This window comes from Wyeomyia smithii, chromosome 2 (genome assembly GCF_029784165.1).
Source record: "Wyeomyia smithii strain HCP4-BCI-WySm-NY-G18 chromosome 2, ASM2978416v1, whole genome shotgun sequence".
NCBI classification, from domain to species: domain Eukaryota; kingdom Metazoa; phylum Arthropoda; class Insecta; order Diptera; family Culicidae; genus Wyeomyia; species Wyeomyia smithii.
The window spans coordinates 237,516,813-237,544,506 of record NC_073695.1 but is presented as its reverse complement, the minus strand read 5'-3'; the positions used below and the strand labels follow the sequence as shown (position 1 = coordinate 237,544,506).

At 38.8% G+C, this 27,694-nt stretch overlaps 1 protein-coding gene across 1 annotated transcript in view; it reads left to right on the top strand.

Moving 5' to 3' along the window:
- LOC129725364 (calmodulin) overlaps positions 1 to 25,697 on the top strand; it is a 67,811-nt gene extending 42,114 nt beyond the window's left edge. Inside the window, exons 3-4 of the mRNA XM_055681123.1 lie at positions 8,661 to 8,903; positions 21,221 to 25,697. Of these exons, the coding sequence (XP_055537098.1) occupies positions 8,661 to 8,903; positions 21,221 to 21,249 (272 nt within the window). The 3' untranslated portion in view covers positions 21,250 to 25,697. The remainder of the gene's footprint in view (positions 1 to 8,660; positions 8,904 to 21,220) is intronic.
- Positions 25,698 to 27,694: the final 1,997 nt, after the last annotated feature.

The window sequence follows — 27,694 nt, the reverse complement described above, 5'->3', positions numbered from 1 at the left end:
ACATTTTGGTATGAACTTTTTTGGGTAAAATATTTCTTCGGGCTAATATATATGCTATATTATTACACTATAATAAATATTTGCTTAAAATTCTATTTGCTTAAACGGTAGCAAAGCCTCTTTGTTCGTTTTAATCAAGTATATTTACCATTGCACAATGCGAATTATTTCCTAAAAATAAACTGCATAGCAAATCTAGTTTTTATCTGCAAAACATTATTTAAACCCCTTTTTGGAGTTAGTAAATATCACCCTTTTGGTTGATTAACTGGACTAGATAAACTGGACAGTTCTAAAACATTGTAATGTCAACGCAATTAACATGCAAAGATGATTCTTACGTTGAAATCACGGTCACGAACCAAGTTACACTGACTTTGAGTTTTATTAAATTATTTATTTCAGGTCGCATTGATTTACGGGTTTCATAGACATTTATCAATTTACTGATTCCAAAAATTAAAAAAAAAAGAAAAAAAGTAAAAGGGTGGTATCCAAGACACGACCGCATAGTTGACGTAGGACTTCAATAGTTTTATATTTTCTTTTGAAGCTCTGTTTGATTTGAGCTCGTTTTACATGTACCAAAAAACTACTATGCCTCTAATTACTCGGGTGATAAGATCAAGTATCTAGGCCGTCTGCCTAAATTCATCAAGCGACACCTCAAATGACTTGCAACTAAAACTAGTTTCTTCTATTGTTAACCCGTAAAGACCCGGGACGGAACTTTCTTTTTGAAAATGCTCGTTCTCAGCACTAGAACGGCCGATTTGGGAAAACTTGGAGTTTTATTCAAGGGGAATAGTAGCTCTAAGTTTTGGTAAAGGTGCCACCCCTCTGGACCCCTCCCCGTTTTTGTGAGACGCAAATCTGTCTGTGTTTTTTTCTAATTTTTCAAACAGATTGAGCAAACACTGGGAATTTCGAGCATTTCCAAAAAACAAGTTTCGTTTCTAGCAAAAACATCTGCCACAACTTTCTCGAAGACACTGGCTGTCTATCTCACTGTTATGAAAAAGTGTTTTTTTGTATCACTTCTAGGTGAATTAATCACTAAATCGTCCATACTGAAAGAAACGCAATAAAATACATAGAAGCTTTTCCAGCTATTAATTAAATAATTAAAATAAAACACTGTGCGCGGGTAGCTAACGCAAAAACACAGCAACAGAAAGTGTTCTGAGAAGACAGTGAAAAAAAGGCTGTACTTTTGAAATCCCTGGTTGTCGAAAAAAATTCTTTTTACTCGACTACTTTCTGGAAATTGAAATTTTTTTATGTGGAAGCCTCCCAGAAAGTCGACTTTTTCCAACAAAAATTTTTGAGATAACACCAGATTTCACCGTTTCATACGTTTCTAATACATTAAAAAAAGTTTCTATTTCGACAATTTCATGAGATGCTCCCTGCACAAAAGTATTCTTCCACAAATTATGTACAATAATCAATGCTATACAGAATTTTTTCTACTGTAGAGTCTCGTTTTCAAATTTGATTTGACCAGATTGCGTACACTGATATCTTGATAAAGGGTTAAAATGTTCCTCAAATTAATAGTATGATGATAGCCATATTTTTTTACGTGGGACTACGTCTTTGTTTTCTATACTGGTATGCATTCTGTAAAATTGAGAATGAAACTGGCAAATGTTGCGTCAGATTTCAAACGATAATAACAGCATAACCACATGATGGATAACAATAACCAATTTGTTGTTGGATAGATAAAATGTTGAACAATTTTGTAGTACGCTAGTTAGCATTATTTTTTCAATACAAAGCAGTAAAAATCGATCATTCACGCGAATAATGACCCAATCACATGCGAGCATTCCTAGCTCAGACGTCATGAATAGACACTAACCATTCCCTGTGATATTCTCTGTCTCAATATAAAAAAGACAGTCTCCCCGTGCCAATAGATCAATTCATGTTTGCTTCCATGAACCTAGACTAATTTGATGTCTCGAAGGTGAAGGTTCTTCGAAAAGTTTGAAACAACCCCTTTTTTGAACAATTTTTGAACCTGCTGTTAGAGCGTAATAGAAACTGATGTCTTGAAAGAAATCATGCTGGTAAAAGTAACAGTACCGTAAAGTATATGTAGAGCAGAGCGCCGCTAATTTCTCGCGTCTATCAATGCAGCGGGCGCGACTTTTATTCGCGTGCAATCGAAACTGCAATGCTGCTACTGATGGTGATTGAAAGTTTATCTCATGAATACGATTACCATAAAATCAAATCCAATAGGAATTGAACATTTATGTTATTTATGTCATTTATGTCATTTTTAACTTTGCAAATAGTACAGTGAATGTAATTGTTGGCAAATTAAACAAACTTGTGAAGCAAAAAACAAAATGAAACTTTAACTTCGTTGTAATTGTTAAATTTTTTTTGCACAAGAAAAAAAAACACCACAGGCACAACATCACCGAGTGTAAATGAAGTTCTTTTGAGTGTAATTAAATATAGTTCTGAAAAAATGGAGGGCAGACTGAGAATTAAAATACGTAAATCATTGAACAAACGATTTTTTTTCGTTCTTTTAAACTTAATGCAGTCATATCTCGATATAAGGCAACTTTATTTTTATTTTCGTTACGTTATATCGAAGCAAAAAATTTTTTTTCAATTTATGCATGAATGTTAATGGTTATGGTATTTTCCATAACCTAACAGTATTTTTAAACCTTTTTTATGGCCATTTGGAAATATTTTTTTCAACTGATACGGGAGGTCACTCAAAGATGCGTGAAAACCAATTTCCCATCACCTATCAGTATTTTTTAATCTTTCTTATGCCCATTTAGAGAAAATTTCAACAAGCAAAAAAAAATTGATGCAAGACTGTGAATTATTACTGAAGGATGCGTGAAAACCAATTTACCATTACTTATTAGTATTTTAACACTTCCTTATGTCCATTTCGGACAATTTTCGCATTGGTTTCATTGCTTTCAAAACTTACTACAAACATTTGTTTGAAACAATTTATAGCCCAAACACAGTTGCTGTATCATTTATTTTCAATTTCAATACATTTTAAAGAGTTACGTTATATCGAGTTACGTTATATGGAGGTTGCCTTATATCGAGGTATGACTGTACTCTAATGTTTCCAAAATTTTATTATATTCGATTATTTTCTCCAAACAACACCCCAATTAAAGTGTTCGCTCCGGGTACTTATAACTTTGCTTATAACTTTTTCAATTTTTGGCCGAGTTTGTATCTTGACCCGTCAAAAGATTGGAAAATTTATCTATTTTTAAAATACGGGACTTAAAGAGCTCTTGGTCCTCATATGGTTTCCGTAAATCCAAATCTCCGTGATCAAGTTCAAGATCCAAGACAAATTTTAACAATTGGACCCTAGTAATGGCGTTGATTTTTTAATAAGATTTTTTTTTGGTAGTAGAATTAAATGGAAACATAAACTATTCTTATTATTAAATTTCATTCTACTAAGACGCTCACGAAGAAATTTAGTTGATTTTCATCCATTTTGAGTCCATCTGCCGAGTTATCTTAGAAATGTTCACTCCGGATCAGTTTTCCGTGGAGTCCTACAGAAACATGCGTGGATTAAAACCCTAGCAATATATAGGAATTTGTCACAGGTTTTTGTTACGCGGGGGTTACATACCTCGTAGAAAACCGCGTGATTCGAAAATCCGCACAAAAAAGATTTCAGTAGTTCAAAAAAACCGCGTAAAAAACGCGTTAATTCAAAAAGTCCGCGTGAAAAACCACGTTAAGAAAAAATCCGCGTAAAGTAAACCACCGAGAAAGGCTCTAGGGAAAAAAAAAACTCCAGACGCTCTACGACCAGTATTTAAAATTGTCAAGGTCATTCCGGACCTTGCGGTTGTCGGAGGGTTTTTTACTAAGTCTTTTAATCAATAAATACTTAGACGATTTTGGTTCTCAACCCGCATTACTACGAAAATTTACGAAAAAAAAAATTGAATTAGCGCGGTATCGCATAAAAACCGCGTTAACTCGAAAATCCGCGTAAAAAACCTCGTAAATAATCTGCGTAAAAGAACCTGTATTTGATTTTCATCCATTTTGAACATTTATTTTGTTATCCAATTATGTTGATGGTCATATAGGGCCCCACGGGATTCTGCTCCGGAGTGGCCATTCCGTGGACAACTTGTAAGGTGAATTAAAAATGGATGTAAATCATCTCCAAAAATTTTGATACCATTGTTGTTCGGTTTTATTGAAAATTGTATTTGCCGAACGGTCATGGGGTAGAAGATCTGAGTAAACCAAACAGTATGATGAAGGAAAATGGTTTATTCCCACTAGTTAGGAGCATTCTATGGATTTCCAATATTTTTAAATCCAATGCTTGATAAAATTCGAATATTAACTTCATCGCTAAAAAATTTAAAAAAATTCATAATTGTACTCGTTACATTTAGTTGTGAGGTTTTACACTTTCTCGACACCTGGACCCGCTCTCTTTACAGCGTTTGAACTTTGCCCAATAAATCCAGAAGGTTTCGCAAATTGAATTATAAATAAATTTGGTAAGCGTCATCAATCAACCCCTTTAAAATTTGATCCGCATCATTCATTTTTAGGCTCCTAATTCTAGCAAGAATGTATCGTTATGATTCTACAAAATGTGAAAATCCCAGCACCATCGTCTACTCCCTGCTGGTCGTTACTCAACACTTAGTGTGCCTGCCGGGCTCGTCTTGCCGTCCATTAAATCGGTCACGCTGGGGCATGCGGCTGGGGGTGGTGTTTGTACGCGAGGCATAAATATTGAAACAGGCCAAAGCAAAGCCTACGAAAGGACAAGATATGAATCTGGTTCCCCGTGGCTCGCTCGCAGCGTGTAGTGTCCCCACCAGCAACTGTTGTTAAGTATGCTAACATTATTGGGTGGAGATGGGACGTGTTTCGCAGGCGCCTGAAATACCGCGTATCCAACACAGCAACGGGCATGTTTTAGCGATAAAATATTCAGAAGCCGAAACAAACCATTATTAAAGGTGGTGCTGCAGTGAGGCGATTGCCATTGGATTGGAACAATTGTTTGGCGGTGGAACGGTGAAAACCGGGAGTTGTTTATGAATACCTGGGTATTGATCGCTGCCGAAGGCCGTTAACAAACGGCCGAAGAAGAAGAGCGCTTCGTTTCGTCTCGTGAGGGGCTAGGACTGGTTTGATTTTTATCTTTCTCGTAAAGAAATGCTATAAAGTTGTTTGCCCGGACGAAGGCGGTAGATTCGATAGACAATTTATGGGGAAAGTTGGTGAAGTTTAGTCCTTTACTAGCTAGCCAGGTGCATGAATACAATTTTGTATTCGTTTGTTTGCTCCTAGACACTGCTGTAATGTGGAGAGAATGAAAAGTGGAGGGAATCACGAATTCATAAAGCGCACCAAGTATGCTACAGGTGAACTCTGTTATTGTTGCCATAATTTCCTTTTCACCTCAAGGCAACGATTTATTTGACGAGCTCGTTTTGGGGGTTCGGAAGCATAATGAAAATGCGCAATTTTGATGTGATTGCTATTCATCACGTCGTTAAGGGGAGTTCGACGATAGAAATGAAATGTTTAATGTAGCTCCAACGACCCATTTATACTCGATTTTATTGGACACTTTAACCAACTGTGCAGTCAGAGACATTCCATGCTAGTTATTGCGATGCGAAGCTATCCTATTAAACTACACAGATGTCGAGTTTTAGTTTTATTGTCAGCATCGGTCATATCTTCGGCTTAGAAGCTCTGTAGCAAATCAACACAACAGTAATTTCGGCACCGTCTGCCCTATTGGGTGTGAAAAGTTGGCCACGGTCTGCTACCGAAATTTCCGGGTCAGCGATGGGAGAAACGGGTGACGCGTACCCCGGAGGCCGTCGCTAAAAATACCAAGTGATCGTTAAATCAGTTAATAAACACGCGAACTGTGGCACATTCGGAACGCACCAATTACTAGTACGGTTCGGATTGGTTCATGAACTGTGCAATTTCCTTCCAGCGGGAACACGTGTAAACAGAACCATTATTCGGATTATTTTTTTCAATGGAAAAGAAGCAAATTGCAACTGTGTACCGTGATTTGGTTGACTCCACAAGCGCTTGTCCCCCCCCCCCCACATTTCGGTATTGGAGGGAAATCTAGGGTGGGTGTGTTTGTGCGCTTGTTGAAGGAAAGTATTTTTGTTTTAATGTGCGATACAATTTCAAAGAAAACATGCTTGAAAACGGTGGAACCGAGGAGGTGGGGTTCAAAACTGAATGGCTGAAAATAGATTGTTCTGCACGAATGAGCTTGCTGCTGTTGTAAGAATAGAGTAGGTGGACCTGCTCCATATATGCAACCTGGGGCAATTGGGGTCATCGAATTGGTTCGGTCAACCGTTACGTGCGATAAAAAATTTCTATCTAATCAAGTGTTCGCTGTTTTTCCGTTCAGTTGCGGACTCCCCGTCTAATAAGAGTTAAGTGTGAACGGGAAAGCAATTTATTGACAAGGTCAAGTGTCTCGTTTTTTACCACCTACCGAGAACGAACGAAGCCAATTAAAACGTCCTCAGCTAGCTAGTCATTTCCAAATAGGAAAACTCAAATCAATCATTCCATGTACTTCTCCAGAGGGAGGGTAGTGGAATTGCTGAACGTGTGACTAGTTCGATTTTGTTACTGTTAGACATTCGAAAACGTGCAGTCACTCGGTTTGCAAATAGGTCTGTTGACATGTCCTCTCGATTCCCACCCATAGCCCTAGCCAAGTCAACGCAGACAAAAACAGACTTCATAATAGTCCTCAACCCCTCAACACGAGTTGTTGTAATATTTTCGTCCTACCCATTTATGTTTTAATGGCTATCACGGGTGGTTGTTTTAAATTTCAGATTATATTTAGTTCGGCTATAGAATAGACCGTTTACCAAAAGAAACAAACCGATTGGCTATACGAGCCATATCTGATGGCCGTGACTCGGCTATCGCGGACGCGTTACCGCCTTATCAGTGCTTATTTATCGATTTTTTTTATTCCGATGGTGGCCCATTTTGAATGACACCACCGAACGACTCCAACCGGCGGCGGCTCCTGTTGACAGTCCGCCTTTACCCAATTTGGGTGGAACGCTGTTGGACGCCAAAAAATTGTTTGCTTGCTTGAGGAAAGCACAACAACAACGTCAGCGTTTAAATTCGATTGAAAGCTTCGCCATAACCAGACCAAATATTGCGATCACGTGTCTGCTGCTTGTCTACTGACAGGGGAACCAAGCCGCGAAGCAACACAGAGTCGGTCTTTTCGCTGAGACGGTGTTGAGTGAGATAAAGAATGACTGATAGATATTTTGAAGCCGGGAATACGAATAAAAGGCGATGAGTGATAATTTTGTACGAATTGAATCGCGTCAGTTTTATAATTGCCAAGTTTTGCCGGTGAATGCTAGTTTTCGTTTGCTTCACATTGAATTGCTTATACATACTCCAAAGTTGAATGTGAATTGAAAGGGATGAAAGAACGAGCAACTGCAGTTCACAAATTCTGTGAAATCAGAGAGGATCAGTTTGCGGATTGGGTTTCTGACCCAACTCTACGGAGGTTGCCATCTTATCAAATTGAAAGACATTTTCACCTTCGGCTGCTATAGCAATGCTGTTGGTACCGTAGAAACGACGAAACCTTAGCAACGGTTTGATTGCGATGTCACGTTGTGTTTAAGTCTGTTTTCTATGCTTTGTTCTGGAAAATGAGAAAAAAAAACAATGGTAGCTTTGAAGTGTGAGAATTGTCATCGTTTTTTTATCATTAACGAAACCGACAGATTTTATTAATAAGTAACTCCATCTTATGATTAAAAAATTGTTCTCAGCAGTAATATTAAACGTGTTATTTTCAACCAAATTCTCAAGCAGCATCCATCCATGAATTGATTTCATAAAATTAAAAAGTAACAAACACGATAATTTTTCATGTCTTTTACCGCGGCAGTAAGGGATTTGAAACGATATTTCTTTCGTTCGCTAAATTGTTTCGCCTTCTCAAGTTGTGCCTCTATCGGTCGTTCTGTGACAGTACACGATGTACCTATTTTCAACATTTAAGTATGGAAGAATAATTTTTGTTGTCGCCTCTAAAGTTCTTCAACCAACTTTAAAATAATGAGCAGTTTAATTAAAATGTCAACTTTTTTGGTTCCACCATTATTACTTCAAATCGCATTACCATTATGCAGATAGTTCAACAAAGTATAACTTTCTCCCAAACGTTGGCATCGTGATTTTCCATTCCAACACTAGCGAAGCTTCTCAACAAAAAAAAAAAAAAAAAAAAAAAAAAAAAAAAAAAAACAAGCAACACCAACAGCACGAGTAATTCTATCGTGTCGTTCATTGTAAAACCCGGTCGTAAAACGAATTGGGGTAGAAATTATTAACTCACCGTCAGCCCGCGGCGCTCTGTATATATTGCTATTTTGTCACGTTTATAAACCGCGTTCGGCATGAAACTGTGGTCCAATTCAAAATTATCGCCGCAGCTTGCTCACACGCGCGCGCGGCGATATGATGCGCAACGCAGGTTCCTCTAGTTTTGGGCGGTTTTATGACTATGAAAGAGAAAAAAAACTAATCAAACTTTCCTCTTCCCATCCCACACACAGGCAACGGTACGATCGATTTCCCCGAGTTTCTCACCATGATGGCTCGCAAAATGAAGGACACCGACAGTGAAGAGGAAATCCGGGAGGCGTTCCGAGTCTTCGACAAGGACGGCAACGGCTTCATCTCGGCAGCTGAGCTGCGTCATGTCATGACCAATCTCGGTGAGAAGCTAACGGACGAGGAGGTGGATGAGATGATCCGTGAAGCCGACATTGATGGCGATGGCCAAGTTAATTATGAAGGTAAGTTTCACGCGACTGCCGTACCTGCTGGCGCAGCAGACGAAGCTCAGCCAGACAGGCAGGCTGGACTATTCATGCATGCATACATTACCATGCAAACATCATTAACAGAAGGAAATTGGTCTATTGTCTCTATCGAATTGTGGTGGCGAAGATTGTTCGTTGCTGCTATTTTTAGCGGACATACTCAAGCAAAACGGATTTATGCTACCAGTTTGGCGTTGTTTGCCATTATTCCTGCCGGCTAATAGTAGTATCGAACAACTTGCCCAGCAGCAATACTGAATTAGGCTAATGACTCATATTCGTGTTCGACGATCTGAAGCACTTGCAGTCAGCGGGCGAATGAACAACAGTAAAAAAACTAGCAACTTAGAAAAATGCTTGGCATTCCCGCATTTCATTTCAAAATTGTATCCCTCTCTCGTCGTGTGCAAGTGCTGCCTGTGGACCCAGAAAACAAAACGCCGGTTCCGGCGTCTCATCTTTTAGAGTGATGCTATTAAATTGCATCCCTGCCAACCAGAGTGTGTGTGTGTGGGACGAAGGTGGCCGACGCGAGCAGCGAAAATGCAAGACTTTTGTGACAATTCCGTCCGAAGGGGTGTTGCCGGTGCGGCTGCAGATGTGTGGGCTTGCTGAAACGATGTATGGCCGCACCGATGAGAACCATAGAATAACGTTGCATCGCGCAAAGCAAACTACGAGATAAGTAAACGGCGGGTGGATCTTCCCGGTACTAAATGCGTTTTAGAAAATATTCGCCTGCCAGAACAACTAATTGCAACATTTGGTGTACAGGTTTTCGCTTGCTATCATTATCGCGGATATTTCCATTAAAGCAAAAGCCATAATCCATTAGCAACGAAACCTTGCTGGTCTTATTTCCATGGTTATAAATCCTGTTGCGCTCAAAAGAATCGCAGCATGGTTACGTAAAAGCCCGAATCTTAGTTGAGCGCCACTCGCACTCTCGGCTGCCGGAGTTCCGCTTTGCGACAGTTTTATTGCCCCCTTAAGCTATGTTGAATGTTTCCCGTTTTCTCCCAGAACACACACACACCACGTTTCTCCGCACTGCGCATCGTGCTAAGCTATGTGTATTCAATTTTACTCGGTTGCAGATATCATTTCTGTAGGTATTTACCTCCCTGCTGCCAGCACGATCCGACCGCGAGTAGCTCGAATTCCCATTATGGGAGGGCACACGATGAAGAGGCGAAATTCCACATAAAGATAAATCTACGGTACTTGCTTTCAGGGTCATCCAGCTGCGTTTTTATATTTACTGCTGCAGCACACTCTTATCAAGCAAGAGTGGACCTAATTCTTCTGCTTTACTTTGTCAGATCTTTGTGGCCAGCAGCGAGGTTAGCAATTTTCAAGCGGTGTGTTTTATTGGTCTTTGCAGTAGAAATCCCTGAAAGCTCGGAGGGAAACATTCGTACGCCACCGCTACATTCTTAGCCGTTTGGGGTTGCAGCACAATTTTCTCCACCAGCAAAATAACCACGCTGCGTCTTACTGCTTCCTATTTTCTTTTCCGATTTAAAATGCGGTCAGTCGAGGTTCTTCTTCCTCCAGCAGCGGGCGGGGAGCCTTGTCATCGATGCAATTTCGCAACAGCAGCACACAAGTGGGATCCCGTTTACTCGTAGATTTTTCCCTGCTGATGTTATTGTTGGAATGAAAAATGTGACGCATTCCCCGGGAAACCACACACCATGTGAGCGAACGACGAACAAACGAACAAGAGCCACTGCTGGTCCCGCTGTGTCCCAGGCCTTCGGTCTAATCCAATTACCAGGCGAGAAATGAAATATCGACCGTACGGGGCTGGCAGTAGCCGTTATACCGAGAAAACCGAATGACCAACTTTTAAATGTAATAAAGACCAATGGAATGCCTGTAATATAAGGATCGGCGTGTTTGGTGTTCCACCCCACACTGCAGTAGCAGCCAGAAAACTGCACTGTTGCATGTGTTCCAATTTGTCTATGCAGTTTCTCTGGCGTCGGAATTGCTCTAGCAGTGCAACATTCGCGGGTGCATCACCCGGTAAGTGCTGCTGCTCGTACGTATTTTATTGCACATGCGACGAGGAACAGTTGAACGGACAGCCGATAGCGCTGAACACGGATGGACGGGTTCAAGCCAAGGATCTTGTGATTCCAACCTAGCAAACTACTCTGATACAGAGGAAGGGAGGTAGCCGGGCAACGGCTGGTTGGACGATTCCAGCTGATGACAGTAGCAGAGCAAGATGAAACTGGCAAATGGATGGTCGTTATGCTAATATAGTGCCCGCATTCTCCATTATCGAGTCCATTTCATTAGCCAAATGAGTTTCCAACGCACACAGAATGGCCTCCCAATATGGGAATGTATTCGATGTGCTTTTAATTTTCAATGCAGAACAATCGTTTTTCCTTAAAGGCATCCAATTCGTTCGATTCCAACAGAGTGGAGGGGCAGTCTTGATTTGGAACTACGATTTTTTATGGCTCAATTAATAACAGCCTAGGATGGTGCGAGGTTTTCTTTTTGTTTTCTGACAGTGTGATGTACTACAGGCAAAGGTAGTACAAAGGGTGGCAATTTTTACACGGATTATATTCCCAGCCATATCACGTGTTGTTCGTATCTGCGCATCCACGCTTGAGTTTTTAAGTGAAAACTAGTTCTCGAATAATGGTGCAGGGAGTCAAGTGTCTGTAACAACCAATAAATACGGGGAGAGGTCCAAAGTTTTAGGAAAAACCGTTAAGATCGATGGACTAGAACCGAAAACATGACAGTCTACAACAGCACACTACTGCTTCCGAAATCATATGTCAAAAATGCGAAAAACGGAAACGGAATTTCTTAGATGTTGAAGAACCATAGGGATGTGGAATCAAAAAAATAAAGAAAACTATGTCACATGCACTGATTACTGCGGATGAAAAAAAATACATTCTGGCAAAGAATTAATTTTCAGGACACCCTGTTGATGATGAGGATGACGTAACATGCTCTTCTGCTAACCATACTCGACGTGTAGCGTACAGCATGTAGAGCAATAAATCCGGCAGGGTCCGATGTGAAACTTAATCTGCCAGTATTCATTCACTTTTACACCAATCAGTAACCGGAGCTGCTTTTCCAAGGAGAAAGAGGTTCCAGGTAATCCTTCTCTTCTGTGGAACGTGGCGCTCCCTGTATGTCATGCAATTGATGAATGTGATATTGATCGGATGCGGCAGTAAGCTGCACGTGATTATTATTTTTACAATATATCTTCTCTCCACTATTGCTCTACTATGTGCACTGCCATCCGGTCGAAAACCAGTTAGTAGTCGATGAAGGGTGAAACGCGCAGCGAATCCAATTCGTTTCTCTTGCTTGTTCAGATATGACGGCATGAGCTGAGTAAGCAAAAAAAAAAAATACTTCACCGCAAAATAAATATTGATTAGCGCCAAATTAGCAGGTTTATTTATGTTCCTTTCGCGTATAAGTATCGTTCGCTGAGCAAGGCAGTATCTCCATTTTGCGCGCAACTATTTATTTGTGCACTCAATAAATCACGCGCGAAAGCGCGGATTCACAAAACGAAGACCCGGTACATACGACTTCACCACAACGATAAAACGAAAACTACTTGCATTGGTGGTATGTATGATACTTATGTCTCAATTTCGATATGCGTCATCGAAAAAGCAACTGATCGATTTCTGCTGGGTTTGGGGCGGGACACACATCGGGGAACACATTCGGTAAAGCCACATCACCGTTTTACTCCCTGTTACAATGTACCCAGACACTTTTGGGTAATCCTAGCGTCACGTGCTCGATCCGATTTGTCTAATCACGATTTAGACGAAAATAACCAGAACATACAGTGTACACAGTGGTGAACTTTTTTTTTAAATTTATATTGCTGATTATTTGGCTGTTGCATCAGCACGAGAATAAGAGCGATTGGGTGCAACGGACCAGCGCGGTGTAATGAGTTGACATCGCACTAATGGCGGTGTGATTCACTTGCCGGACTGCAACATGCCGGGACAACACGCGAGTTGAAAGGCACAATAAATCTGGCACGGGCTGTTTTCGAGTAGAGTCGTGAATCGCCGCAAAAATTCTGCGAGATGAATTGTGAGCAGCATGCTGCAGCAGTTATTCAAAGGAAATTCCATAGCTGTTCTATTTTAATCGCGGAGTCCAACTTTGGGTTTGTGCTGTTTGCCGAAAACAGAGTTCCCGTTAGTTGTGCAACGTTTCGTTGGGAGCGTTTAACGGTTAACCTTGCATTGGAAGCTTTTCCATTGCTAACCACTTTGGTTAGACAATGTTTACCTAAAGTTTTGCACAGGCGCAACTCTAGTTTAGTATTTATTATAAAACTGTACAACTCCAGTCCTAACTTGACAACAGGCATCAGTTGCATTATTCCTACTGAATGCTTGAGTAAATAGAATGGGTATTTCAAATTATAATAGAATGCCGTTAAATCTGGAAGTTCTTTTTTGTTTTCGGGCATTCGAACACCAACAAATATCTCAGATTTTAGAACTTCTGTGTAAAGTTACGTGTGTGAAAATTGAGGTTGTTTTGAAAGATTTTTTATATATTTTAGTAAAAATTGTGGTTTACAAAATTTCAGTTAGGTTTTTCTACATGATATTTAACGCAAGAAATTCCTTTAATGTGTTAAAATAAGACACAGCAAGCATAGTTTCCTAGAAGCATGGTAAACAATGACATCTCATGCAACCTCTAAATTCTTTAAAAAACGTGTGAAAGGTGATTTTAATAATCAGTAAAATAAAAAACTAACATCGGATGGCAGTAATTAGCCAGGGCGCATCTGGAAACATTTTAAAAATGATAAAAAATAAAATGATACATTTTCGATCGTCTTCTAGGAAATCAGTAGGCGGTAGATAAAAGTGACAGCTAAAATATAAAGGCTCTTTGACTTTCTTTTAGCAGTTAGTGTTGAAGTTTACTGTTTCATCATTCATGTTATTTGAACAACTTTAAGTGCTTTGTGTTTAAAATTTGTGGTTCTTGCACATAGATAAAACATGTATTTATCAAAACAAAGGTTCAATATAGTTCCATTTCTGGAAATCTAAGGTATGTTAGAGTGACCTTGATCCATTTTTCAATCTGTCAAATATAAATTTAGAAAATCTATACCGAGCGTCTAAGCAGAGTGATTGAAAAAATCAAAGAAATAGTTATCGGTTTCCGTTATATTCTACTAGAGAAAAAAAAATTTTTTTTTTGAAATAAATATTGAAATTCACATAAGCACTGGTCACATAAGCACTGAGGAAGACTGTATGTCACAGTCGAAATATACAATATTTGCGCGGAATATTTATTTAAAAAAAAAAAAATCTGTAGAGTATAACGGAAACCGTTTTGATGAATTGTGATACTGGCAATCAACTTGTAACATAATAAAAAAATATTGATACTGCATAAATGGTAACTGTATTTCGTAGAAAGATAAACATTTGTGTTGCACCAGAAATGACTAGAACAACATACCTGACTTTGACTTTTTTCATACATTTTGCCCACGACACCTTTTAAAGGGTTAGTGCTGTCGTCTTATGACTTACATGCGCATGAAACTGTGGTTATAAGCAAAATCGATTTATTGTGCATAATACGCCAGATGAAAATGAAAACTAGATGGCAGTACCGTATGAAGATTTTGAAGATTAGATGGCCGCACGTGCAAAGATATTGAAATCTAGATGGCAGGACCATACAAGGATACTAAAAAAATGCTTCACCTTTCGCCAGCTTGCCGTCATCATCAAATTACCAGTATACAAATTAATTCGATTTTTGTTCACGCGCAGCGACAATCATGTTCGCCGCATACTGTAAGAGTCAGGTATCTTGTACTAGTCATTTTTGGTTGCATGTTATAATGTAAAGTGTTCGAAGTTTAAGGCTAAAAGTGTTCGAAGTCTAAATCATGAGACTTCGGAATAAACGCGGTTTTGTACGCAGGTTCAGGATAAAAAATTGAGTTAGCATGAAAAAATGAGTAAACTTATACGCGGCCTTATATACTGCTTGGTAAAACGAATAGACTCGGTGTGATTTCGAAATCCGTACGCCTGGTTGGTTTAAGTCATATTTGACTGACCGTAGAGTTTGTGCGAAAGTAGGATCTATCGTTCCGGACCGCTTCTCCAATATGTCAAGAGTTCCTCAAGGTAGTAACCTGGGTGCGCTACTCTACTCTATCTTTATCAATGATGCTGCTCTTCTGCTGCCACCAGGCCCTTGGCTGTTTTATGCTGATTATGCAATCGTTACGAAGTTGGAGTCGGAACAACACAAGCGTAAAGAAAGGCGCACATATCTCGAAAATCCAAATCTTTCTTCCATGCAATCAGCAGGAAGCTCGGAATGGTTCAATCCACTGTAATTCGTGTTTTAAATCGTTTTAAAAACTGCATTTGAGTAAATCTTTCTTTCAAGATGCGAAAAAACGTGAAGAATTACATACGTACAAAGTTCAGAAGGCGCCGAATCGCAATGAACGGCAGAATACGGTGGCGAAAACACGTATACGCAAGCTCTGCACCTAGATGTTGACGAAACCACATTGCCCCATCATCGATGACAAGAAATATGTAAAAACAGACTTTCGGCAGCTTCCGGAGCTCCAGTAATTCACCGCTTATCAAAATTCGAAGTTCCCGAGGACGTTAGAAAGCAGGTGTCAAAACTTACCAAAAAATACTTGGTTTGATAAGCAATTTGCACATGTGGAAAGCGGAGCATCCCATTCGTGACAACCGGGACGGCCAATTTTAAGGAATGCCTCCAAAAGCGTTTACTTCCACTTCTGAGGTCACAAAATGATCCTTCAACTTTCTGGCCGGATTTAGCCTTGTGTCAACGGACGGAAACATCCTAAGCAAGTAAAAACGGAGGAGGATATGAAGAAAAAATGGATTCTCACACAAAAAACAGTGAGTCCAAACGTTGTACGTGATATTACGAGCAGTGTTAAGAGGAAAGCTCGTGCATATGGGGATGAAATTTAACAAAACGAACAGTGAAAAAAACATGTTTTATTTTACTACTACGTTATGAGATTATTCCTAGAGGCCAGTACTGTAGTATGGAGTCATTGCCATGCAAACTAGACACATAGAATGAAAATTGTGCAGAAAAAAATTCAAAATTCATCCGCTGAGCTTTTCGCTTTCTCCCATGGTGGAACTTATCACTGTACGAAAACCGCTAGCGGCTTCTTGGTATTCAACCTTTGGAACTTCGACGCATAGACCGTTTATACTGCAGAATTATTTTTACTAGCTCAAGTATTTTGACCCACTTTTTTAATATTTGAACATACAAAAATGTTCGAAAAAATCAACAAAATGTTTAAACGTAATGAATAAAATACAAATGGAAAAATAAATATTGATAACTCTTGAAAATTATAGATTGGAACTGTGAAAAAAAAAACAGAAATGTTGAAAACTTCAACCATGAAACAATGATAAGGTTAGCAAAAATTGCCAAAAAACACATACATAAAAATGAATTTCTGTCTGCCTGATCTGACCTTTATAGACTTGAGAAATTACTGAAACGATCAGTGTAAAAATTTGTATGTAGGGGTTTTTGAGGCCAAGAAACACTTCGAGATACTTCACCTCTTTGAAAGGAAGGGATTCCATACAGATCAAACACATTATTTGCACAACTCGAAAACTAATCAAGCAAATAGAGCCAAATTTGGCATGTGACGGTTTTTGGGTACGTGAAAGGTTTGTATGGTGGTTCGACATCCCTCCCTCCTCTGAAAGGACACGGGAGTAGCATAAAAACAAAACGCATATTCCAGCCAACTTTTCCGAGAAACACCTTAAAGTGATCGGGATAATGCACAGAAGTCAAAAATCGATCCTAGACGCCACATTTTTAAATCCATGAATTCAAGGGCAACTTCTGGTTTCGGGAATATAGCTCAAAATTGCCGAATACCTCTTCAATATGTGTATTTTCGAAACTAGAATACAGTAAGGTCGCTTTTTACGCGGTTTTTTTTACGCGGGTTGCCTTCCTCCATTACTCAAAAACGGTACAAGATATCGACCTCATTTCAATCACGTTTTCCGTTTTAGGCTACGAGTGATCATATATCAGTTTTCAAAAAAATTCACAATATTTGGTGTAAATACTCAAAATTTCAAATATTGAATTTTGGTCTCTAGATTGGCCACTATCATATTCAAACGAGGTTTTATCGTTTTAGGACAGTTTTTTTTTGTTATATTTGCAACTCAAAAAGTCGTTTTTTACGCGGGCCCATACAAATTTGGAACGCATCCCCTGCGTAAAAAACGACCTTAGTGTAATGCCGAAAGGTCAAAAATTCACTCCAGGTGTACCATTTTGACTTCTAATATGGCGACTTCCGATTTCAAAAAGCACCTTTTAATGACAAAATATCATCTAATATGGGTATTTTTGTAATCGGAAGGATACTTTTCCTCTTCTTTATTTCATTTCTGGCGACAGATCGTTGAGATCCTATGCTGAATCCAGAATACGCCTCCACAAAACTCGGTCTTGGGCTGCTCCTCTCCAGTCTCTCCGTACACCCGCTGCTCTGACATCCTCGTCGACAGCACACATCCAGCGCGTGCGAGGTCTGCCTCGAAGTCTTCGGCTTTTATTCGGTTCTCTGCTAAATATTATCTTTGCTTGTCGCTCATCCTCCATCCGTGCTACGTGGCAAGTCAACTGTAACCTGAAATGTTTCACCAGCTTGACAATTTCAGCATGTTTGTATACTTCGTACAGTCGTGATTTCCACCGCAGCACCAACAGAACTGTCACGCTCTCTGTCAGCCACCATGTATTTTTGGTAGTGATTATGGTGAGTCCAACTCTCGCAGCTTCCCTTTTGAGAGCCGTAAATGCCTCCTCAACTGCTCGACGGTTAACACCAACTGTATCAATGTCGTCCGCGAAGCCTAGAACGACCATCTAACGTCACAAACGCGTCCAAAAATTCACCCGCTGTCCTGACGCATGAAGTTAAACCGTCAAGCGTCGTACGTAACGTTTTAATTAGTTTTGTTGAAAAACCACGTTCTAGCATAATTTGGCACCGCTCGTTGCGTTTCACTGTATCGTACGCCGCCTTGAAGTCAATAAATAGATAATGTGCCAGCAAACTTGTCTAGGATCTGTCTCAAGGTAAACATCTGGTCTGTCGTTGATCATCGCGCTCGAAAACCGCAATGGTATTCTCCAACAAAGGCTTCCTGCAACGGCCTCAGTCTTTGGAACGGGATACGGGAGAGGAACGGGATAAGTGTAATTGAGGAGGGTAATTAATCGCGAGGTTTTTTTTCCAGGGCTGCCTTTTTTTTTTGTAGAGAGTTATTTCATTAATGTTAGATAAAAGTTAGGTGGTTACAAATTTTATTTTCATTTTATGTCACACTGTTTCCATGTTCGAAAATTGAAGAGGGAAGAAAAAAAGTTCAAGCCGTTTTATTAATTTTATTGGTTCTACGACAGCATATATGCTTAATTTAGCAGCAAACAAATCTAGTGATAGCAAGAGTGTCGTCAAAAGGCAAGCGAAATTAATAAAAATAATAATAAAGTGATATTTTTTTTCAATATTTATTAGAGTGTAAACTTTTTCAAAGATAATCCTTTTTTCGTTTCGGTGTACAGACTATTAAATTTCTTGCCCTAAAACACTGATGTCTAGAAACTGGTAGTAATTCGATTGAATGAATTCTTCAATAGTCATCAAGTTTTATACAGTCATCAGTATGATTTTCGCTCTAGACTAGACTGCAGTCAGTGAGTCAGTGGATAACATTTACAGAGCGTTGGACTCACGACAAGCTTTGGGCATACTATCTCGAACTTCTGTTATGTATATTTATTTATTTATATTTCATCTTCGACATAAAACACATCGTACAGACAATTTAACTTATGTACTAATCCTTAGTCTAAACACATATTTCGACACACCAAGCCTGAGTACTATGGTATTCGGGATCCAGCTAACGATTTGATTTGAAGCTATCTCATCTAGAAGGCAATTCGTAGTTGTGAATAATTCGTGTACTAATCGCCCAAATACGACCGTAGAAGTACCTCAAGGCAGCAACTTGGGGCCTTTTTCCCATGTCCTTCTACAGAAGTGTAGAAGGACATGGGAAAGTTGCAGCTATACTTCGCAGAAAACTTTTATCCCTCAACATCTCAAAAACGAAATATATGATCTTCGATTCCATCCGCTCCAGACAACCCACAAACGCTGCTTTAATAGTAAACTTTAAAACAGTCGAGAAAGTTGAAACATACAAGTATCTAGGTCTAAGATTTGACACGAATCTCACATGGTGTAGCCACATAAGTAAACTCCAGTTGGTAAACAGTTAAACTTTCGGTCTCCTGTATAAAGTTTCCAACTATTTACCGACGAAAGAGATGCTTAATATATTTCATGCCTTTCTACAGTCCAAGTTAAAGTACATGATCTCAATCTGGTAAGTAGCAACCAAGAACATATAAAAAAGGTCATTACAAACTCTTCAAAACCGTTGTTTATAAGCAGTTCACCGGAAACCTCGTATGTACTCGACAATACGATTATTTGCATCTGTCGTGCCAGTAACAGCCCTTCTTGAAACGCAAACCCTGATTTAAATGCATAAAATTCTATGGAATATATCAACGCATCATAATCAACTGTTTGAATGAGCACTCCACTAGAACTCAGTCTAATCTTGCAATGACGAGAGTAGTTTTCGGAAAATTTCGGAATCTTCAATGGTTGAGTTGAGAGCTCGAACCAGGATCAGTTTTTGCATAGTGCAAACCAAGATCAACCCCCCCTTATCATATAAAATCGATGGAATAAAACAATAGTTTAGCTCAACCGAGCGCGCGTATACAGTTTGATTCGGTAAAGCGACCCCTACTCCAGGGGCGGTAAAAATTAATATTCAAAGAGTGTTTTGCACAGCAGCTTCTGCGTGCCTGTCCCGAGTGCTTCAGCCGCCCTTGCCGGGGGTAGTTAACCTGGCACTCGATTCACCGGCACCGGAGAGGAGTCTTCTTTCGCGCTTCTTGACTGCACTAGTGAATTATTAGCAGCATGCAACTACAACCCGATGGTAGCCGCCAGCGGGTGTCCTTAAGGAGCGGTAGGGTTACAGTTTACCCGCAAAAGATCACGTCAAAACGAGTGCTGCTGTTTGTGTGTCAAAATGCCTTTGATGGTTGGCGTGTGTCAAAATGCCTTTGATGTAGGTATCCATAATTATGATGCCCGACTTCTGCCCAATTATGTTTGAATAGCTGCAGCTGCTAAAGCAGTTTCCTGAAATAGCTTTTCAGCAACCTCTACGACGGCACGAGTCGATTGATATGCAAATTCGTCCCAGTTTCTATCCGACTGGAATTATGGCTTGCTCCTCTTACCGGGGGCGCAAAATTGCGATTTATCAGGAGTTTATGGTCTTGTCTGCTGCATAAGTTATATTAGTAGTTAAAAGCTCAAGTATTCTCGTCTCCTTGAAGCAGGTTCTTCACGCCAAACGACCGTAGGATGCCTAGTACCGAGTGCTTTATCAAAGTCATATATCGAGCAAAACTCAATTCTTACTTCGAATTGCACACCTCCCAACAGACGCATCCTGTGTCAGTGAAAATTGCACTTCCACTACTTTTTGCATTCGTTTACATCTTCAGATCTAACGTGTGCAATATTATACAGAGTAACTATAAACAGAATAGTTCCTGCTGTACAAGAATCTCATATGTGTGTGTGTATGTGAGCGTGGGAGTGGTGGCCGTAAACGTGTAATCAATTTAATCAGGACGAGGAAATCTTCACATTGAACTGCCGCCGCTCGGTTCGGCTCGCCCTGACATTGATTTATTGCAACTACCGAAGGTAACAGAAGCGCTTTTCTTGCCACCACCATCACCACACGAGAGTGCGGCGCTACCCGAACAAAGAAGTTTAATCAAGATGGTGTGGCTTTCGTTTTGCGGAAATGGCTGTCGTGGCACAGTAACGTTTTACTGCTTTCCATTTAATCGAGAAAACTTAATTCGCGTGGGTTCTGAACCACTAGAGGTATCGATAGTTAGTTTGAATCAGGAAAGAAAACATATGGCTAATTGAACATTATTAGAGTTAGGTAGTTCGCTTCACCGCAGCACCCCATTATCTTATTGATTTGAAATCACATTCCTTTATATAAGTTTTCTAACTATTTTGTTTTCATTTTTCATTGCAGAATTCGTAACAATGATGACATCGAAGTGAGCTACAGGTCGAAAAATTGCGCCTTTCTATTATTTGTTTATAAAGAAGACTGTAGCCACGCGCAACACCAGCTGCGCAACGCTATTGCTATGGATTTAAAAAAGAGAAAAAAAAGTAAAAGTAAAGATAACATTAAATTAAATTAAACGAGAAAAAAACAAGAGAGAAAAAAAGGACAAAAATAATGCAAAAAAGTAAGGAAAAAATAACTTAAATTAATTGTAACAACACAATTTTAAATAAGAAAAATAAAAGGAGGAAGAAAAAAATACATTAATTAAAGTTAATCACTATCCTTAATCTATTTGTGTAAATTTTTGTAAAAATACAATATAAATATAAATTTAAAAGAAAGTGAGAAGGCAGGCAAAGGCAAACGTTTAGGCTCTTATGGCGTGAGAACAGAGGACAGGCATATGGCACGCGCGCGCGTGAAAAAGAGAGAGAAAGGACAGGTTGGGGAAGCAAGTGCTGACCGCAGCAGCATGACAGCAAAAGCCGGTGTAGTGGCAGGGGTAAGCAGCAGCAACAGCAGATAGGATATTGAAGTAAAAGAGGAGGAGGAGAAAGTCAGGCTGTGTCCACGGTGTTAGTCATATTGCAGCCAGTGCGCGATTTTTCTTTCTTGTCTTGCGTTTGTGCTGAAGCCGCGGGCCACTCAAAGACAACAATTCCATTGGCCGTTTCAAGAGCCGGACACTTTCTTTCCGAAAAACACAAAAAAGAAACAGTAGAAAGCGAGCAAATCTATTGATTTTGGAGTGATGATGATCAACCGAAAGGAAGGTCAGAAGCTTAGCATGATGCAGTGGTAGGTAGAAATTTGTCATCCGAAGGATTTCGATTTTGCGACACGATGTGAGATATTTTCCACTTTTATGAAAATGAACTTTGAATGATGCCGTGAAAACTGTTCCTGATAACAGGATTCAAATCTTCTTCAGCTTGAAACGAAAATAAATAGCCATCAAAAAACCATAGTTGAGAAACAGAGAGAAAGAGAGAGAGAGAGATGGAGGAAAAGGAGAAAAAAGCAAAACACACACGTATGCTTGTAATGGTTATTTTTAAACGAAGGAAAGTGAATTACTATTTATTGAAAATCGTAAATTATAGTCGTTCAATCTAAGAAAAACCAACAAAAACAACAAAAATGTCCTGTTTTCTTTTTTTCTCTGGTTTGGTTTAGTCGAAGGCTTTTCCGGTTGTTGTCGTTTTCCCGTGGTGGGTCCCGCTTGGAAGTGTCTGTTCGGCCATACGCTCTCTTGGACCAGAGCGAGAGGTCGCAGTCTGTTTGTCTTCTTTTTTTTTTTTGGATAATCCTTTTCTCAAAAGGTGCTTTTCCGGCTGCTACTTGAGCACATTGGTCCGCGACGCGAGTTTGTCGCGGAGAAAAGAAATGTGTAGGGTTTCGGCTTCTGGAAGCCAATTGGTGGAGGGCATGTTTGCGACGCTGGCGAGAAAAAAAAATTAAAGAGAGAATGAGGAAAAGAACGTGAATTTCCAGTGAAACAAAAACACACAACAGCGCAGTAATCGAGTGACACACTAAGAAAAGAAGAAAAAAAAAAATAAACAAACGTAACGCAGTATATAGAATTTGAAAATTTCAAATCCAACAAGCAACAACAACAAATTAACTTTTTTTGCAGCATTTACTTCTAACGGTGAAAAAAGAAATTTAAACATTAAGTGTACCTAGATGAGAGTAAAATTAATAATAAAACAAAGCAAAAATATTAAAGTATAAAGTAACAGAAAGAATCCATCTTCAATGTGTAACTTCCCTGTATGATTTTATCCGCATAGAAAAAGGTTAAAACACGCAAACACACACCACAACATTCTAACAAACACAATTGTGTACACTCACATTTTGGAAAAAAGCGAATAATTCGTTAGGAATACCAACACAACAAAGCAAAAAAAAACAACAGTAGGTGACAAGAGGTTTGTAAAAAATATATATATATATTGTGTCGTTATGAGTTTTTTACGCGTTTTTTCATCCTGTTCATATGTCCGTACTTTTTTTGCCTTCTCGTTTGAATCGTTGGCAAACGCAGCGCGCAGCAAAGCAAGTAAAAAAGTGCATAGAGGGAAAAAGCGCTGGCAATCTTCATTGATCGTTACTATTATATTGAAAAAAAAAAAAACTAAGGTAAACTCTAGCTCATATAAACACAAGCATACACTGAAAAAGAAGAAGGCGAAAAATAAATCACTAACCCTACACCCACGCTAAACCGTGCAATGATCACACTCACACTGAAATTACACCCACACATACATACACACGCAGTCCTATTAACAAGGAAAGAGCACACGCGAAACGGTGTGACTTTTTATCCTTCTTTATGCAAATTTGCGTTATTTCTTTCCCTGTTTTTTTGTTTTATGCTATTATCGATAATTATCTTCAAAAACACGATTAAAGATGAAACGATGAAGTATGTATTTTCTATTGAAGAATCTTTTTGTAAAAGTGAACAAGCATATTATGAAATGAGAAAAAAACCTGAATATGAAGCAAAAAAAAAAAAAAACAAAAAAGATATAACAACAAAAACCATTTATGAATTAGAGAAAGGTACATATATTAAAGGAGAAGAATTAAGAAAGTATTGAAGCAGACGAAAAAAGCAAAGTTAAATCTGTTTAAAATAGTTTTTTTTTCTTCATTCTCACACTAAAGCGCATTTTCTTCTGAATTTGTGAATAATTTGTCACAAATTTTCCCCAACTTAGATTCGGGAGGCAGTCGTAAAAAAGTAGCAAGTCATGCAACTAAACGCTTATCGGAGGGTGCTGGATTAGAACTACGATTACCCCTCCCAACGCAATGACGCAACTGCAATCCCCGACAAAAAAATCAATCAAAGCAAGCAACGAATTTTGTGTGACATTTCCATCGCCACCCGCGCAACCCGTTTGCTGTGCAGTCTTCCCGAAGTTGATGAAGACCTACTGGCGAATCCCCGTTTTTTCCACTTGTGTGTTTGTGCGCGCCCCAATTATAAAGATTCCTATTAAACGAAAACAATGAAAAACAAACAAACAAATAGCCAGCACCCTCACTCGAGAAACAATTTCCTCCCACCAAAATCGCTTCGTTTTCGAGAAGCAAACAAAAAGTATCGAAAACAAGCGACCGTAGCTACCATCCAGATGTTAAGCAAGTTAAAAATATGAAGAAAAAAAATAGTACTGTGGAACTGTCGGACGCCATTTTATACTCGTATACTTTTCTTTCGTGTGTTTCCGTCAGCGAGATAGCAAACAAAAAATCTTCGAATTCCAAACTCTCTTTAACCTATAAACAGAAAACACAAGAAACGCGTTTAAAGAAACTGTTACTACCTTAAACAAACTTTGAAAAAAAAAAATCAGATACATTTAAGAAACGAGGTTAATCATCTAGTGGACAAAGAAATTCCTTCGTATAACAAAAGGTATAGAAACAAAACAAAAAAAAACATCTAGATAAAACAAACATAAAAATTTAAAGACAATTTATAACATCGGTGAGTTTAGTGAGCAACCATCATCGGAGAAAATGAAAAGCTCTAAAGATCCGCGTGACTGCAACCCCCAGGCAGACTGGATGACAGTTTTTCAGTGTTCTAAACAGAAATGAAATGAGAAGAGTGATCAACCTACTCTTACTTGTGACCACGTCTTAGAGAAACTTTGTAGAGAGCAGGAAAAAAGTAACAATATCAACCGTGTTCTCAAAACATCTTGTTATGGGTTTTTATTTCGTCAATCTGAAGTGTTGAATTGTTTTTTCCCTTTTTGCAAACTACACAAAACAACACAAATTTTAGAAAGAAAGATCTGATGTCATCAAACGTGAGTGATTAGACTATAAAAAAAATTAGAGAAAATTGAACTAAAACCCCACGCCAGAGCAGCAACAAATTATAAAACATACCTAAACATGCAAAAAATATAACTTTTAGGAAAAACTATTCCCCATACGAAAATTTGCTTGTTTGCGATTGATTAACTATTCTCTTTACTAATTACTTGTTAAACTTTTTCCATAAATTGATAGTCGAACAAGCGAAAAAAAAACGAAAAATTTTTACCTGCAACAACATACTCTGAACTTCTCGATTGCAAAAAGCATTTTCTCTCACTTCATTTTACTATTATTATTCGTGCGCTACCATCCCAGAGTTTTACCGAATGAAAAACATAGAAAAATCCCAGCAAGAGCAAGCTACAGACTAACATCAGAGAAAAAAAAACAAGGAAATTGCAGCTGAAACTGACAACATAACCACCAAACAAACAAAGCGCCCCATTGTCTTCTCGGGGAGACGATGAAGCAAACTAGCAGAGCAGTACAGCGACAACAAACTTACCACTGAATAACCATACCTAAAAACAGAAAGAACACAAACGACAACATCAATTGAGCAGCAAAAAGAAAAAACAAAAAGCAAACAGAAGAAAAAAAAACAAGAAGGAAACAAACAACACATGAAATAAGGAAAACAACAAGAGTAATTAAAAAGACATAATATGAAATAAATGTTTCTTCACTTTTAGGTTGAACTATAAAAAACAAAAAAAAACTTGTTGTTTTTCAATTGCCAGTGGTATCACAATTCTCAAGTCCCAAAATAGGATTATTATTTTTACTTCAAGGTGAAATACAGTTTTTCTTAGAAATAAGAAAGATTACGCTAAAAACTTTTCCTCAATTTTCTCACAGTGAAAATCATCTATTTCCGTCGTCCGTCTGTATTTCACCGTAGATAGTCCGCAGCACCTTTCATTCGAAAACTTCAAGAGCGTTAAGGCCAGGGGCAACTCGTGGCTTTTGAACCTACCTGTTCAACTACAAATTTTGAAAATCGCAGTTTGAGGAAGTAATCACAATCATGTCCGCGTAATCACGCAAGTCATTCCATTTGTTACTATTTGAAAGTGAAACAAAAAAGCAATAAAATATTAATAGGGGAAGCGCACCAGTTATGGCAATAGTTTGCACGATGTATCAGTGTTTTGAATATTTCGGTTGTAAAAATTTGGATATTTTTTTGTACAGGGTGTTCATCGTAAGGTAATAACAATTGTAATTCATAATATAATTAGGAACTGAAAATTTCAATATAGTTTAATGATGAAATGCCGCAAAAAAAACTCTTACACCGAGTCCCAGTTATGGCCATAATGTTCTTTTGTTCGCCATAGGAATGTACCAGTTATAGTCATATCGAAAAAAAACATTAAATTGAGTTTCTATTTCCGTCACGTACAATTTTACCAGATAATGATCTGCAAAAATTGATCATACTCAAAGGGGTGGCTTATAAACCACGATAGTTGTTTAAAAAAAACATGAACCGTTGACCTCTCGTATGCCAGATGTATTGCTATATCAAATGGTCGGCGTGCGACCAGACCGAACCAAGCGCCATTTTTTTGAAAATTGAGTTTTTAACACTAGTGGATGTTAAAACTGATAATCTATCTTTCATAAAAAAACGAAATCATTTGGAGGGTTTATAAAGGTATTATAACCCAATTTCTCTGCAGCAGCTTGCAGGAAGCATATGGGGAGGTTAAACTTTGATCGCCGAATACTCGAAATATTGTTTTTGGCGCTTGGTTTGGTCTGGTCGCACGCCGACCAAATTGAAACAATGAAACATGAACTTTGGTCTGACTTCTCATCTCATTAGAAGTCTAAGTTCTTTTGAATGCCCCCTAAAAGTTATGTTTATACTAAGCCGCCAATCAATTTGGTCCCAAACAAGAAACCACAGGAAATCACAATCCCGACGAAGCTGATACTCAAGGATTGAAATTTATTGATACATATCGAAAGTTATACAAAATCTAATAACAAGAATTGATTACAAAACTCTGGGTTTAGTTTTTCGTTTTGATTTTGAAGCTTGCTGTTTTTCTGCTTCCTTACGTTCACGTTCTTCTGCTTTGGCCTTTTTCATTTCCTCGCGTTTAAATTTCATCGCCACGCGCTCTTGGGCTTTTTGTTTTCTTCGATCTTCTATAACCTTCTTCTCATTCTCCTTTTCCCGTATTTCGTCAAGTCTTTCTTTTGCTGTAAGAACAGGGAAAAATCGCTTTGAATAGTTACGGTGCATTGTGACGCGGGGCGGAGTTGGTGGCAGTTTTGAAAAAATTGACAATCGTCGAGCATGCCCCAGCTTTGGCTTGCTGCCTGCTTCTTTTAGAATGCTGTCTGCTGGATTCAAAAGCAAAGTTTCAAGAACTGCGGTGGGTTCGCAGATTGGTGGAATTTCTTGTACAATTCTTGAAGAAGTTGTTGTTCTCGAATCTGTAAAATTTATAATTTTGTCGTCTGAAATGGGAATGGGAATAGGTCATGGAAAAAGAAAACCTTTAAGTGAATAACTAGGTAACTAAATCACATGGTATACTTTTCCCGTCTACTACTGACATACTT